This window comes from Cucurbita moschata, unplaced genomic scaffold, assembly GCF_002738365.1.
Source record: "Cucurbita moschata cultivar Rifu unplaced genomic scaffold, Cmos_1.0 Cmo_Scf00030, whole genome shotgun sequence".
Lineage (NCBI taxonomy): Eukaryota > Viridiplantae > Streptophyta > Magnoliopsida > Cucurbitales > Cucurbitaceae > Cucurbita > Cucurbita moschata.
Genome location: NW_019268546.1, coordinates 264660 through 281007, shown reverse-complemented (window position 1 = coordinate 281007; position 16348 = coordinate 264660). Strand labels below are relative to the sequence as shown.

Here is a 16348-nt window from a genome sequence, read left to right as displayed (position 1 = left end):
TTTTTTTTTTTTTTTTTTTTTTTTTTTTTTTTTTTTTTTTTTTTTTTTTTTTTTTTTGTAATGATCCATGTCTACCGTTTAGAAACTATTCTCACAGACCAGTACGAGTTCTTTTAGCATGATTTATCTTCACTTACGTGCATTTTAAGAAAATTTTCGGGAAGTCACGTAATATAAAATTGTTCCAAGCAAAACCAACGTAACGACGAACTTCTTATGATTGAACCACTGGAAAAAAAAATGTGGATTTGTTTGGTATCAGTAATGACTTTCAACTCTTTTATCCTTATAATTGCTTTCATTCGAATATGGTATCGGTTCATCCATATACTCATCCTTTACTCCGGTATTATTTTTTCTTTTTGTTCGATAACTATTTGATTTTTTGTTTTATAAGATTTGTGTTTATCCATAATGACCGGCTAATCAGACATTATGAATATAACTGTGTAGAACGTCACTAGTCTATTGGAGAATAAGGAGGCTAGGGGCACATCATCAAGAATGGATGAAATCGACGTGACGATGGTGGGAAGATATAGGGAGGAAAAGTCCCTTATGCCCCTAAAATTTTCTCACCATTTCTTTAATTTTGATATTGTTCAGAATTGAATTCTAAAAATATTTTATTTTTAGTGTTTTTTAGAATTAAACATTGAAAACATTAATAAAATAATACCAAATGGAGAGTAAATTTATTTGGTAAATTTGAAATCTTAATTTGTTTGAAGACTAAATTTTGAAACTAAATAATTATATGCTAACCTCTTTACATTTCCACCTAATTATTGTAAATTTATGTTTCCCAATAATTTATAATGGCAAAAAAGGCATCCAACAAAACATTCAAACCATAGAAAACCCGACATTGTGAATTTGAGGTGGCGTTTTGTCTCTTGCACACATGTCCCATAAAAGAGAAAATACTTTTTTAAAAAAATACAATTTTACATGATGCCCACAATAAATTTCTCAAAAAAAAAAAAAAAAAAAAAATCAATAGGAATACATGAGATTTCACATTGGTTTGAGGGCGAACTAAACATATTTGTTAAAAGTGTGTAAACCTCTCTCTAGCCGACACGTTTTAAAAGCTTTGAGAGAAAGCTCGAAAACGAAAACTCAAAGAAGATATCTGTTGGCAATGAGCTTGGATTGTTATAAATAGTATCAAAGCTAGACACCGAACGGTGTGTCAGTGAGTACGCTGAGCTCTAAAGGGGGTAGACATTGGGCGGTGTGCCAGCGAGGACGCTGAGCCCCGAATGGAGGTGGACACCAGACCGTGTGCCAGCAAGGATGTTGGGTCCCAAAGGGGGTGAATTGTGAGATCCCACATCAATTGGAGAGAGGGACGAGCGCCAACGAGGATGTTGGGCCCCGAAGGGGGTGGATTGTGAGATCTCACATCAATTGGAGAGGGGAACAAAGCATTCTCTGTAAGGGTGTGGAACGCTGAGCTCTAAAGGGAGGTGGACACCGGACGAGTGCCAGCGAGGATGTTGGACCCCGAATGGGGTGGATTGTGAGATCTCACATCAATTGGAGAGGGGAACAAAGCATTCTCTATAAGGGTGTGGAACGCTGAGCTCCAAAGGGAGGTGGACACCGGACGAGTGCCAGCGAGGATGTTGGACCCCAAATGGGGTGGATTGTGAGTTCTCACGTCAATTGGAGAGGCGAATGAAGTATTCTCTATAAGGGTGTGGAATGCTGAGTCCCAAAGGGAGGTGGACACTAGATGGTATGCCAACGAGGACGTTGGACTCCGAAAGAGTATGGACTGTGAGATCTCACATCAATTAGAGAGAGAAACGAAACATTCTTTCTAAGAGTGTAGAAACCTCAATCCTAGCCGACACATTTTAAAAACCTTAAGAGAGAAATTCAAACAATAAAGCTAAATAGGACAATATTTGCCCGGTCCACCGTACTAGAAATTATAATAATAAAACCTTACCATAAATAATCTAAGTGCTCCTCCTTTTCCATCCATATCACTTTTTTTTTCTTTTCTTTTTGTGGTGGAGAGAGATCTGCAAATAATAAACAAATTAAAGTTGATAAACTCAATCAACAATAAACTAATCAAAAGTTGTTCTTATTTAAATTTACGTGGTGGACATGAATGAACCCAGAAAAACAAAACAAGAATAGAGTTAATTAACGTTGTTGCTTTTATCTTCTCATTTCATTCCATAATCAACAAGACAAGACAAGAGAGCATAAGAAAACAAACAAAAACAGACCAACGTAACATATTAACATTACACAAATAGGAGTTGTGTGTGTGTGTGTGTGTTTTGATGGATCACCACTGAAAATCCTTCTTCCAATTAACCTCATCAGGGCTAAAGTAGAAGCCATCTTCCCTAACCAACCAAGAACATTTCTTGAAAATCCCACATCGGTAGAAGTCCCTAGGAACCTTAAACGCATCAAAAGACTTCCTTTTGGCATCCCATTTCATGGTACAACAGAATTGGTTGGTGTTCCACAGCTTGGTTGTGACTCTCCAGCTGAAATCATCGTGTTCTTGCAACGCCCTCCCACCTAAATCGCTGTCTTTTGAAGAACACCATATGACCAAAGGCAAAGATGAATTGTTGGTGAAGCCATTGATGACTCGAACCTCGTAAACGACACCGTGTAGGTATAGTCTGTCTGGTTGGATGATGAATATGAAGAAGGAGAATGCTGAGACGAAGAGGAGGAGGAGAATGACGTTCAGAATTTTCTTCTTCATTTCCCTTATTTTATTTTATTTTTTTCCTCTCTTTTTAATGGGTTTTGGTTTTGATTTAGGTATTTATTGAGGGAAATCTAAAAAAAGAAAGCCATTTTTTTAATTAAAAAAAACTATATTAAAAATGACAATATTTTAGTGGTATGAAAAAGAAGAAATTTCACCACCCTAGTGTCCAAAAAAAAATTCATAATGGGTTATTCGAAAAAAGTGATTTTCGAAATGGGTTTTTGTTTTTGCTTTCGTTTAAAAAGGTTAATATTAATTCGTTCATGTTCATATGATGTAATTTCGAATTTATTTAAAAATAATATTGAAAATCTCTATTTCTCTACAAAGACACGAATCCACTGGACATATTGGAGTAGGAATACCCGTTTAGACGAGAAATGATAGAGTGGAAGAAAAAAGTTCTCACCCGTGTTCTTAGTTCTTTATCCCATTTTTTATTATATCTTATATATATTGGATACGTTAGAATTCTATGGTTAACAATATAATTAAATAATTTGATATGAATTTTGAAAAAAAATAATTAAAAAGAAATTAACAGTTTAAATAACAAATTTCTCTAATCGGGCACACACTCTCTACCTCAACCTACGTAATTTAACCGAGAATTTTGGTGATAAAAATAGAGGGTGGAGGCAGAGACGGAAATGGATAAGCCATCTCATTCACGTTGTGCCCTAATTGGATATTGCATGTAAGTTTGTTTTTACCTTTAAAAACTAGTCATGTTCTGTCATGCAGTAGAAAACGCATCGGTATAATCCTAAGTTAGCATCTACCTCAACCATAAATAAAAAATTTAAAAATAAATAAAAATTATAATATTCCATTGGTTGATTTTTTTTATTTTTTATTATTATTATTATTTTAATTATTATCTTTCCAAATGCAACAATTCTCGAGTGACCTTATGGTATGCTATTAAATGTTACATGTTTTTTTTATTTCTTTTATATTATTTTTTTATTTTACATAAAAGATAAGAATATGGAGAGTCTATACTAAATGACACTATTAAACTTGCATATTTACAATTTCCTTTCATTTATTTTCCATTAGTTAATAAATAATCTTTACTTAATAAGGAAATAATATTAATTTTAAAATAAAATAAGCATTGCATTTGCCCTACTTTTTAATGAAATAATTTGTTAATTTAAAATTTTAGTTAAATGATGAGATAAAATCAATTTTATACAAAACCTAGAAATTATTAGTTTTAAATTTTTTAAAGGATAATTTTGTAATTTAATTTAAATAATTTGTGCATTATTCATTGTAAATTTTAGAGAAATTTTAACAGGTGGCAATTGACTCACCTTCCATATTTGCAAATATAGCAACATAATAATTATTATTTTTTTTGTAAATAACACTATTTTTTTTATTTTTTTTAAATTCAGTTCATCATTGACAGATATTTTAACACTAAACTGTCGGACTAATAAATATCTATCTATCGTTACTAATAAAATAATAAACGTAAATTAGTAATTAAATTAATATTAGAGATATACACGAGACAAGGTGGGGACCGAAAAGCCTTCTCTATCTCCAGCGAAATTTTCCATTTATTTTTGTGGTGAATTTAGAGGAATGGAGTATGGATAATTTTTTATGGTTTATTTTTTAAAAAATAGTTATTTTAAAATTTTATTTTTTAATATAATATTTATTTTAATTTTTTTTTAATTCTAATAAATCAATATATTTCGTAAACAAATATTCAAATTTTAATATTATACCATCATCTTTTAACAATTTAAAATCTACACCATAGTTTTTAGTTGAAATATTAGGGGTTAAGCATAATAAATCAAGTTTCTCCTATAAGCTTTGCTCGAAAAGAAAATTGTTGTCGTTGATGGCCGTTGCAGCAACACCGGTGCCAATCACATGCTTTAAAGTGGAACAAAACTGATTGGTTCGAGTCTCTATGAGTCGACAGGAGAAGCACCGCTCAAAGGCGGCTCATTGAGCCGGTCATTTTGACCTTGTTTTATGAAAGGAGTGGACCTGACTCGAAGGAAAAAACCCTCGAACCGATGCAGTTGATGGGGAGCTACAAATTCAAAACATCTACTTTAATTTGATTTTCATCTATTAAATTCTCCAAAATCTCTCAATTAAACCCTAAAATTATAATATTACACGATTAAAATCGATTCAAGAAACGGTAAAAAAAAGGGTCAACCCGATCAAAACAGGGGCAAGACCTGGTCTGAATGAACCATTGGTCTAGACGAACTGACTGAACCGGTACCTTCTTCAAGCTTCCGCTTGCACAAATTTCTCTATCTCGTGTATATTTTAAAATTTGTTATTGCATTTTTATCCATGATTGATTTTGGTTCTTTCACTGAAGTTTGAAGATCTCCCTATGATAAAAATCATTCAAAATCATCGACTAACCCGTTACATATTGTCTGCTTTGACCCGTCATGTATCGTCATTAGCTTCACAGTTTCAAAAGACGTCTTCTAGAGAGAGGTTTCCTCACCCTTATAAGGAATGTTTCATTCTCCTCTCCAACCGATATGAGATCTCACATTCCACCCCCTTTGGAGGCCTAGCGTCCTCGTTAACAAATCGCCCGGTATCTAACACATATTGTCCACTTTGACCCGTTACGTACTCTCGTCGATATCACAGTTTTAAAATGCATATCCAAAATTTGAACTTTTATAAATAAATTAATTATTTAAAATCAACTCAAATGCATAAAAATAGAAAATAATGCAAATATAAGGGAAAAAAGATTCTACATTACCACAAATTTTAGAAAATTAAACCATCACACAAACAAAACACACGCATTAATAACATAACTATTGCTCAAGGAAATGGCACAACTCCACCACCTACGCCGCCAACGCCGCCAACTCCGCCTCCAAAGCCACCGTGACCAAACCCAATCCCACCACCAATTCCGCCGTACTTCCCAATTACACCAACCCCACCAAGATGTGGAAACAATCCTCCAATGTAGCCACCCATCCCTGCAAAACCTCCAACCCCACCATAGATATTCTTTTGGTCGACATCGTTGCTGCTCGGCTGACCCGCTACCGGTGCCACAGCCAGGTCTAGCATTCCGTCCCCATCCCCGCTACCACCACCTGTATTTAAAATATTAACAACACAAGCATTTTCTTCGTTACATAAAACTTTTGAGTTTAGTGATAGTTTAGCAACCTGGAACATTACGTCCATTTGCATGCACGACGAGCAAAACAAACACGACCACGACAACAACAACGTGAATCTTCGCCATGGCTCAGCTTCTCTACTCCCTTGAAGTTGTGATGCATGGCGATGGGATTTTATAGAGCAAAATTGAGAGGAAGAGGCAGTTGAGAGTAATAAAAGGGTATTGTAGTAAATGTGTTTCAGCCTCGAACAGTGAAATTTCATTAAATTTGGATCTCAGGTTTGGTTTCATTGCAAACAATGAGAAAGAAGTGAGCGAATTGCATGCAACAGTGCACATCTGTGAACTGTTTTTTTGTTTGATTTGTATTTATTAGTTTTCAGGAGATGGTTGGTTGTTTTGATGGGGATTCAGTGAGGCACGTGAGGTTCACGTGACTTTCATCATTTTACCGAACAAACCCCTAGTAACACGAACCAACCTTCGTACTTGATAAAACTGTATGTTGTTAGTTCGAGCATAGTTCAATTGGTTATAGCAAATACTCCTGAACCCAGAGATTAGAACGGTTGTTTTGATGAGAATCAATGAGACATGTGAGGTTCATGTGTGACGGTCAGAACAAACCCTAGTAACATGAAGCAACCTTCGTACTTGATGAAATTGTATGCCGTTAGTCTGAGTATAGATCAACTAGTTATAGCAAATACTCTTGGACCCAGAGATTAAATTGTTGATTTCTCGTCCCACGTGTTCAGTTATATAATATATATATATAAGAGTTTGAGGTACCATGGTTACGGATATATACGGGTTGAGTTAGGTTTGGTTGATTGGAAATTTGAAATTCGAATGGCCTCGACATTCCCCTGTTCCCAGACCAACACAAGTCTTTCTAACATGTTTTGTCATCACTCACATGCATCTCAAAAAAATTCTCGTGAGATCACCCAACATAGAATTGATCCAAGTAAAGCATGTTTAACCATGGAGTTTCTGCGATTGAGTCACACCTTATTCATATAAGTAGTAACTTTTAATTTTTTTAAGTCTTTTCTTAATCATTCTATTCTCAGGATTCCTCTCATTCGGATGTGATCTCAGTTCATTCATGTACCTCTTTTTACTCGAGTGTCACAATATCGATCTCTGTACCCATCGTCTTTTTATTTCAACCCAATTGTTACAAACCCCACCAACTCATTAACAAGACGCTTTTTCTTTCCATGTTTTATTTTTTTATTTCTAACCCGATTGTTACAAATCTCATCCGAACTCATTAACAAGAAGCTTGTGGATTCCCGGATCGTCATCACCGAATTTGCAGTGGGTACTAAGTTGATTGTGGTTTTCCAGAGCATTTATTATATTGACAGTAATCTTTGGAGGCTGGAAGATAGATGCTTTCGTGGGTGTATAGGCCAGCCAAAAACAAGTTCATTAGTAGAGAGCGAGCTACAAATGATTGAATGTGTGGTACTTTCCCACACACGTACACATAGACCTACCAAGCGAGCTTGTATACGTACTCCTTGAACCTAGATTGGTCGGGCTAAACGCGCTAATGTGTCGCTAGACACCACGGAAGGGAAAGACCCGCATGATATCATAGTGAACATAAACATCGAAGGTACGCGTCCGTACTAACATAACATAACGAGAAAGTATCCCGATGAACATGACATACATAAATACATGAGATCCCCATTGGTTTAAGATCCCCATTGGTTTAAGATCATGGCATAAAATCAATCTAAATAATTTCAATGAAATTAATACATAAAAGAAAAAACAAAACATGTCTGACCACTTGTTTAAATGACATCTCTCCTCCGAATAGAATTAACCCGGCTTACTTAGATATAACTTCTGTTGTTTGAGAAGGTATTACTGACACGAAATGAAGATGTTTGTCAAAAGAGAGAACGTATGAAAATATAATATAATTACTCTCATTGAAAGCAAATACGTTACATTCCACTCCCAACTATAAAATTGAAACAAACCAATCACAATGTTCATATACTCGTCTTCCTTTGTTTTACACGAAAAAATGAGCTCATTTTCAACGCTTGCATTGTCCTTATTAATCTCATTATTGTTCGCTAGCATATCTAACAGTGAGCGATCGATCTTTTCTCCACCAAGGGTTACCGTCAATATAACGAATGTTTTGAAAAGTCATAATCAACTCATTGTTCACTGTAAATCCGGCGATGACGATCTGGGAATTCATAGGCTACCATCTTTGATCAGCTATGCCTTTAGTTTTCGACCAAATATCTTTGGTAAAACGTTGTTCTACTATAGCTTCCAGTGGCCTAATTCGTTTCATTACTTTGAGATCTATAAAGATTCAAGAGACAAATGGCTTTGCGATCTGTGTATGTGGATTGTAGGTGAAAAAAGTCTTTGTATGTTCAACGAGGGCACTAAAAAGTACAATATTTGCTATGCATGACCGCCTAAATAAATATAAGAAACGGACTCTTTTCTTTCAAGCTTCTTCGCTTTTCACGAGTTTTTTTTTTTACAATAAATGTATCTCTACAAATTTGAGATTTATGTTGGTTTCGATCTTGGATTGAAGCATACCAAAATAAATAACTGAAACAAAATGAAGCATTCACCTACAAAAGTCATTTTCACTCGTGCAGATCAAAATATAAACTCTCACGGGTAGGACTACATTACTCACTCAAGATTAAAATCGAGTCACATATGATCATCATGGCACTCGCAAGTATGATATTTGCTATGAATGGCCACCTAAATAAATATACTAAAATGGAAGGTTTGATTTTGATATTGATATTAATCGATATTAATTAATACTATTTTCCTTTAAAGTTAAGCCACTTAAGTAGGATTTTCAATGACTCGAACTCATCTTTGAATGTACCGATTGGATTATAACGCATAATAGACCACTTGTGTTTTTTTGTCTTTTAGTATTACAAATGAGATATGGACATTTGAACCTTCGACCAGAAGAGAATGAGTCCATGTTAATTACATCAAGCTCACTTGGGTAATGAACTGCTAATAAAACATCGATTTGTAGTTTCTCATCGGCTTGGATATGTTTCTTAAACGACCAACCAAACTGGTTCGGACCCGAACCAATAGCTATTTCAGTCGATTTAAGCCGTATTTTCAATTTCCCTTGACACCTGCTTGTTTAACCACTAAAAAATATCAGATTTTAATTGCAAAACGGGCACATAACCATTACCCTATTTACTATGAACTCCGAAGAGACTCTACATGCTATATATTTGTATATATATACTCTACCAGGGAGGAAATATACATATGACCATTGTGATGTTAAAAAAAATGAAGAACTATTCAGTAATCCGAAAACGAAAACTGCCCACCTGAAATTTCACGAGACAGCATCGTCCTTAGGAGCTAGATTATCAGTTAAAGCTGGAATATGATCTTCGTCGGGCTCGGTAGATTCTAAAAGCATCAATACGACTGCCCGCATCGATGGTCGTTGACAAGGAGATAGACTTGTGCACATCAAAGCAATTTTTAGGACTGTCAGCATGTGATCGACCGTGGTTTGGTCTTGAAGATTCAGCCGCTCGTCTAGTATTCCAGACGACATCGAATGGTTTCGTAGATAGATTTTGACCCATGTGACGAGATCGCCTCCTTGATCTACTGGCTGTACCGGAGTTTTTCCGGTTAGCAGTTCTAGTAAAACTACCCCATAGCTGTATATGTCACATTTTTCTGTGACTTTCATGGTGTATGCATATTCTGCAATAAATTATGAGAGGGAAGCTGTGAGTTTGTGTTAAATCTTTCAAGAGTTTTGCTTGAATGATAAATGCAGGAATGTGTTCTGATTCAAAGAAGAATAGAAAGATCTTAACAGGTCTTTTGCATAAAACGAACGAACAGACAACTCAATTTTGGGTTTCTAACACTCCAGAGCTCGAAAAGGGTCGGAGGAGTTCGGGCGAACTCTAGAAACTAACTTGTACCAAGCATCGAGACAAGCTCTAGAAAGGACGAATTTATGGTTCCTAACTCTCCAAAGCTCTAACAGGTCAAAGTCCAACAGACATAACGGGCTCTTCAAACTTACGAAGTTTAGGATTCTAAGCCTAACGGATCGAAGTTTGGATGAACTTTGGACCAAACGTCGAGACAGTGTGAATATGGAAAAGACATCAATAGAATATATATAGGGTACTAAGAGTTGGAATTACCAGGAGCGATGTAACCGTACGATCCAGCAACGGCTGACATTGATTTAGAATGAGGCATGTCCATCACTTTCGCCAAACCGAAATCGCCAACATGGGCTTCAAAGTTATGATCGAGAAGAATGTTATTCGATTTGATATCACGATGTATGATCCTTGGTTTGCAGTCATGATGTAGGTAAGCAAGTCCCTCGGCAGCTCCCACGGCAATTGTAAACCGAGTCGGCCATTCCAAGTTAGACGCAGTCCCGTGAAGCAACTCACCCAAACTACCCCTTTCCATGTACTCATAAAGAAGAAGATTGGAACCTTGGTGATAGCAATAGCCATATAGTTTAACGATGTTGCGATGTCTGATCTTTCCCAGAGTCGAAATCTCAGCCCAGAAACTATTCTCCATGGTGCTCCCTTCCCTGTTCGACATCGACTTCTTAACGGCAATGGTCTGTCCTGAAGGCATCACTGCCTTGTAGACAGTTCCACAAGCACCTTTTCCTACAACACAGCTCTCATGAAAACCATTTGTAGCTCTAATTAGATCTCGGAAAGTAAAACCTTCCTTAGGCGGGAAGTAGATGTTCGAATCCAGAGATAGTTTTTCCTTGTTTTGCACCATATCCGGTCGATGTATCATGCAATGTAAGATGATCATGATTAGAACAATAGAAACTCCACCGACGGAAGCAGCAATCCCGATAATGATTCTACCTCGAGGAGCATTTACGCTCTCGGAAGATGGAACAGATGGAGACGACAAATCTCCATTGCAGTCGCCAAGAGGTCCACCACAGAGCCCCTTATTGCCAATGAAGCTACTAGCAAGCATGTTCTGAAGCAAGGGTATCAACGGGATTGGCCCATGAAGGTCGTTGTAGGAGAAGTTGCAACCCATTAAACTCGAAAGACTGGAAAACGAGCTCGGTATTTCACCGGTCAAGCGATTGTTATTAAGCAGGAGATATTCCAGTAGACTCAGGTTTCCAAGTTCTGATGGTATTGTCCCAGTTAACATATTGAAACTGAGATTCAGAGCAATCTGCAAGCTTTTTAGAGACCCCAACTCCATAGGAATGCTACCAGAGAATGAATTACCTCCCATTTGCAATTCTGTCAAACGGGAGAGGTCTCTCAATTCTGCAGGTATGTTGCCTGATAACTTATTTTCTGAAACTCTGAGAATTTCCAGCTCTAAAAGAGATCCAATCTCGTTCGGCAACGTATTTTCAAACCTGTTGTGGCTGAGATCGAGCCGTTGGAGAGTCTTGCAGTGGGCGATTTCTGGTGGAATCGACCCAGTAAAACGATTCGATGAAGCATTGAACGACACCAACTGCACAAGCTTCCCTATCTCCTTAGGAAAATTAGATGTAAAGTAGTTGTTTGAAATATGCAGCCTTTGCAACGTTTGGCAATTCTTAATTTCTGGAGGAAGCGGACCACTGAATCTATTCTTGTCCAATTCAATGCCAGTAAGATTCATCAAGTTACACAACTCTGATGGAAAGCTGCCACTAAACCTGTTTCCAATGAGACGAATTTGCAACAACGATTCGCAGTTCAAGATCCCGGTAGGTATATTTCCATAAAGGTTATTTGACACCAAGTTCAAGATGATCAGGTTAGAGTGACGACATAGATGGGGAGGTATTCGTCCTGTCAAGAGGTTGTCCGAAAAGTCGACCACCCACAGCGGGCTATAACGTCCAAGTCCTTGAGGAATGGTGCCACTCAAACTGTTTTCGAAAAGCTGCAATTGACTCAATGCAGGCATATACTGAAACCCGAACGGAACAGGACCCTTGAGGTTGTTGATTGAAAGATCAAGTTTAGTCAAATTACTCAGGCTACTAAGTTCATTTGGTATAACACCAGTCAGCTGATTTTGAAAAAGATACAGTAATCGGAGACCTTTTATGTTACTAAACTCTTTAGGTATCTCACCACTCAAAAAGTTCTCTGAGAAGTCGATCTCCAATGCCTGAGAAAGGTTCCCAAGCTCCCTCGGAATGGTTCCGTTCAACGCAGTCCGGTATATATACAACTTCTTCAAAGAGCTTAAGTTCCCAAATTCCTTAGGTATGGATCCACCAACATTGTTCTGATACAGAGCAAAAACCGTTAGACTCGTACAATTACCAAGCTCTTTCGGTAGAACGCCAGAAAACTGATTCTCCCAAAGAATCAATTCAGTCAAATTTCTAAGCATACCAATCTCCTTTGGTAATTCCCCTTCTAGCTGATTTTGAGCAAGGCCAAGCGTTTCCAAGTTCTTACACTGACCTATTTCAGCTGGTAAGCTTCCCGAAATCGCATTTTGTCCTGCTCGAAACATCCTCAAGTTCTTGAGATTCCCAAACGAACGAGGCAATGGCCCCGTTATGTTGTTCGTATATGCAACTAATTCAAACAAGGATTCTAGATTCCCAATCTCCTCAGGAAAAGAACCATGGATTCTATTATTACATATATTCAACTTAACCAATGAAGTCAACTTCCCCAATTCAGATGGAAGTTCCCCATCAAACTTATTGTTTTGCAGAAAAAGATACTCCAACCTCATACAATTCCCGATCTCTTTCGGTATACTTCCCGTGAATCCATTGAAGGAAAAATCAAGATAAGTTAGGTGGATTAGTTCACCAATGCTCGAGCTCAAAGGACCCGAAAGATTCTTCGAGCTCAAGTCAAGAGAATAGACCACTGGTTCCACACCAGAAGTACAGTTCACACCGGTCCATTGGCACGGTGTTCCATCGCTCGGATCCCAATTTCTCAACAAACGATACGGATCAGAAAGACCATTTTTCAGCTCCAAGAGAAAATACCCTTCTGAATTCAATCCATGTGAAGTATTAAACAGAAAAGCAAGAAGCAGCAAACTCAACATTTTAACAACCATCCGTCCAACCAGAGCTACAACATGATCATACAACAACAGTTCAATACCTGCAAAAGGGATTCAGACAAGAAACAAGAACACAATGTTGACAAAGGGAACCATCCATCCGACATCTCAGTCCTTCAAATCATGATAGGTTTCAGAAAGAAAGAATCCAAACAAGACAATTATCCATTAAAAAGAATCCAAATATAGTTTTCCACGAAACAAACAAACATAAGTGTCCTATTCGTCTAAAAGGAGGGCATCAGACAAGTCTAATCACAGGAATCTATGAAACGCATATACGACAAACTATTAAAATCCAGAGATGAACTGAATCAACCAACAAAAACCAATTAACATCAAGAAGGTCGAGAAAGAAAGAAAAAAAAATACCTCTCAACTCGCGATGAAAAATCAGCATCAGTCGCCATAAATGAAGTCCACCGCAACCAAACAGAGGCAGATGAATCCTAGAATCGAGGAGGAAGATTTCAACGCCTTTATTTACGGCTTTTTGAACTCGAAAAAGCAGAAGAGTGCAAAAGAATCACGATCAACGCAGAGATTTGAAGTAGTTCATCAATGATGAAGAGTAAGAGCGAAATTAAGGGATATTTTAATCGAATAAAGAAGAAAAAGGATGGATTAAGACGATTGATTGGGTGCAAATGAAAAAGAGATTAATTAGGGTCAGATTAAAGCAAGAATCGTGCTTCCCCTTCAGCAATCCCCGTGGAGTATGATGGAGCTCATCCTGCTGTGTCATTCATTAGCAACCAAAAATTGTTTTAACTTTCTTTCTCTCTTTCTTTCACAACAGAAGGAAACTTCCTTTTCTTTTAGCTTTCTCCTTTTCTAAAGATTGTTACATATAAATAGTAATTTTTAATTCTTTTATATCTTTTCTCTGTAAAAATATAAAAATATAAAAATATAAAATTAAAAAAACAAGTTTTAAATATATTTCCACGACCAAATTTAATTTATATTTATATTTTTTTTTATAAAAAAAAATAAGTGGATATAAATAATATTTGCTGCAACTTTCCAAATTTTTATTTAAATTTTAAATAACAAACATTCATATTTAAATCTATTTTTAAAAATAGATTTAAATATAAATAATATGAATAAAAATGTATATACAACGTCCAGTTACTGAATGAATACACGTTGGAGACAAATAACAAAGATGACGTAGAAATCATAATTTTTCGAGTCGTAATCAGAAATGAAGGTGCGTAATAGATTAATAGATTGAGATTTTTTCGTATCTCCTACAGTAAAAAGTGAAATTATTGTCGGTAATTAACAGTGGTTAAAAAAATAATAAATAAATAATTGAAAGTTGTAACTTGCAAGGAATTTAATGGAAGAGCAACATGGATGGATTGGAGCAAAAAGAGTGGGCCCAAGATGGTCTGATGAATCGGCCCATTTATGGCCCACTCAGTTGGGTGGTGGGCCCGCGGAAACCCAGTAATTAAATATATATATATATTTAAAGGTCTAAAAAACAGCCAACGTCAAAATCAAACGGCTCACGCTTGCTTAGATTCTAACAACCAATCATCAGCCGTTGGAAGGAATACCACAGCATTGTTGTGGGCCCCACTATAATTATTGTTTTTATTTTTAATAAAAATGTGAACGTGAGAATTTTCTAACACGCTTTGACATCTTCCTTTTTCTATTTTATTTTTTCTTTTTTGGTATGAAATTTTATAATATTTCCATTATTTTTAGTTGTGTACGACCTTTAATCATTGTGGAGAGACTATTATATATGAATTAACGGATAAAATTGGATCGACAGACAACATAAATAAGAATTGAACCCAAGAGAAATAAAATTTGAATCAGCACTGAAAGATCGAACCATGAAGCAAAGGAGAAACAAAAATTTTGGGTCAAAGTATAGAAGTACTAAAACATGAGTTTGTCACAACATATTCTGAGCGTGGAGCTATTACATATTCTAAGGGCTAAAACATTAGTCAAGGCTGACCATAGGGTCATAACTCACTGAAGCTAACCATAAGGTGAGTTTTTTTTTTTTTAAGATCAAGATAGCCTAAAACGAGTCTACGAACGTCCCAAGAATTATAAGAATATTACTGTGATGGATCAGCCCTAGATCATGTTAAAAGATATAATAGTTTATAAATAAAAAAATTGAAAAAAAAAATCACGGTAATGAGTTCAACTATAGGAAAAGATTCGAACTTTTGACTATTTACCTTAACTTAGTTTTAGTTGGTACGAGTATTTAAATGGATGTTTGCGTTTGAACACATTTTGAAACAGTTATTCTCATTGGCTTTTTAACTGCTTAGAAATATTTTTATATTAATTTATGTGCGAAAACAATTTAGTTCGCTAATAATAATAAATAAATAAAAAGTCAAAATTTGACTTAGGAAAGAGTTGAAAATAAAAAAACGTTTCTTTAAAGAAAATTAATACGTAATTGGGTGTAGTTGAAATTTGTTTTTTAAATAAATTGTTTTTTTTTTAATTATTTTGTTAATTTATTATTTCCAAAAAGAAAATAATTTGTGATGGGAGAGAGAGTTGGCAATTAATTTAAGATATTTAAAAAATATTAAAGCCTTGTCTTTCAGTGGCAACTAAGCTTTCTTCCATCTTTATCCTATTGTTTAAATTATATATATTTATTTATTTTTATTTTTATTTTTTTATCTCACGTCCGTTGGAGAGCAGAACAAAACAGTTTTACAAGAATGGAAAACCTTCACCTAACAGACACGTTTTAAAGCTTTAAGGGGAAGCTCGAGAAGGAAAGTCCAAAGAGGACAAGCCCACTAACAGCAGGTTTAAGCCGTTACAACCGACATTTTTTATTTGACTTTTTAAAAAAATTAAATATTTTGACTAAATACTAAGAACCCCTCACCCATTTTTCATTAATAGAAAATTGACTTAAAACATTTACACATTTCATTAATTTGTTAAAAAAAAATATAAAAAATATAAATATATATAGAGGAAAGAGGAAACTGGGCCGGGCAATCCTAATGGGCCGGACAGGGTCTGATTTTGTTTTGATACCATGATAATTGATCCTCTCAACAGAAAAAAATAATTACACAAAAAAAAAAAAATCATTATTTAATTGCATTAATATAAATAAAAATCAAATTTTAATTATACATTCAGACAGCCATTATATCTTCAGTTCCAATTTTTATTTTCCACCCAATTTTCTCGCTTGCCAAACACAAAATTAATTGACAGAAATTTTCTCGGGAAAATCAAACCCAGAAAAAAGTTCACATTTGTACATACAAAAAACAAGTATTGTAAGGATT

General features: G+C 35.6%; 3 protein-coding genes across 6 annotated transcripts; all 3 read right to left on the bottom strand.

Annotated features, from left to right (window-relative positions):
- Positions 1-2154: 2154 nt before the first annotated feature.
- Positions 2155-2763, bottom strand: LOC111464494 (S-protein homolog 5-like). Its single transcript, XM_023108716.1, has one exon. It carries the CDS (start codon positions 2744-2746, stop codon positions 2312-2314), a length of 435 nt encoding a protein of 144 aa, XP_022964484.1. The 5' UTR covers positions 2747-2763; the 3' UTR covers positions 2155-2311.
- Positions 2764-5483: 2720 nt separating this feature from the next.
- On the bottom strand, positions 5484-6056 carry LOC111464508 (glycine-rich protein 5-like). Its single transcript, XM_023108735.1, has 2 exons — positions 5954-6056; positions 5484-5877 (listed from the first exon to the last, which is right to left on the bottom strand). The coding sequence occupies exons 1-2, from the start codon at positions 6030-6032 to the stop codon at positions 5594-5596; spliced, it is 363 nt and encodes a 120-aa protein (XP_022964503.1). The 5' UTR covers positions 6033-6056; the 3' UTR covers positions 5484-5593.
- Positions 6057-8854: 2798 nt separating this feature from the next.
- Positions 8855-13843, bottom strand: LOC111464519 (probable leucine-rich repeat receptor-like protein kinase At2g33170). 4 transcript variants are annotated; one of them, XM_023108749.1, is made up of 4 exons: positions 13410-13843; positions 10136-13078; positions 9290-9680; positions 8855-9082 (listed from the first exon to the last, which is right to left on the bottom strand). In XM_023108749.1, exons 1-3 carry the CDS (start codon positions 13435-13437, stop codon positions 9298-9300), a joined length of 3354 nt encoding a protein of 1117 aa, XP_022964517.1. In that variant the 5' UTR covers positions 13438-13843; the 3' UTR covers positions 8855-9082; positions 9290-9297. The 4 variants fall into 4 exon arrangements, with proteins under 4 accessions (XP_022964517.1, XP_022964516.1, XP_022964518.1 ...); XM_023108748.1 differs by lacking the exon at positions 8855-9082 and having other exon boundaries at positions 9128-9680; XM_023108750.1 differs by lacking the exon at positions 8855-9082 and having other exon boundaries at positions 9128-9680; positions 10136-13045.
- Positions 13844-16348: the final 2505 nt, after the last annotated feature.

Bases quoted from the DNA above. Each gene is read 5' to 3' on its own strand.
- LOC111464519 (XM_023108749.1), bottom strand. From the start codon at position 13,437: ATGCTGATTTTTCATCGCGAGTTGAGAG. The intron at 13,079-13,409 runs GTATTTTTTTTT...TCCCTTTTGCAG, and splicing joins TTTTCATCGCGAGTTGAGAG to GTATTGAACTGTTGTTGTAT. The intron at 9,681-10,135 runs GTAATTCCAACT...AATTTATTGCAG, and splicing joins GTACGGTTACATCGCTCCTG to AATATGCATACACCATGAAA.
- LOC111464508 (XM_023108735.1), bottom strand. From the start codon at position 6,032: ATGGCGAAGATTCACGTTGTTGTTGTCGTGGTCGTGTTTGTTTTGCTC. The intron at 5,878-5,953 runs GTTGCTAAACTA...TTTTAAATACAG, and splicing joins AAATGGACGTAATGTTCCAG to GTGGTGGTAGCGGGGATGGG.
- LOC111464494 (XM_023108716.1), bottom strand. From the start codon at position 2,746: ATGAAGAAGAAAATTCTGAACGTCATTCTCCTCCTCCTCTTCGTCTCA.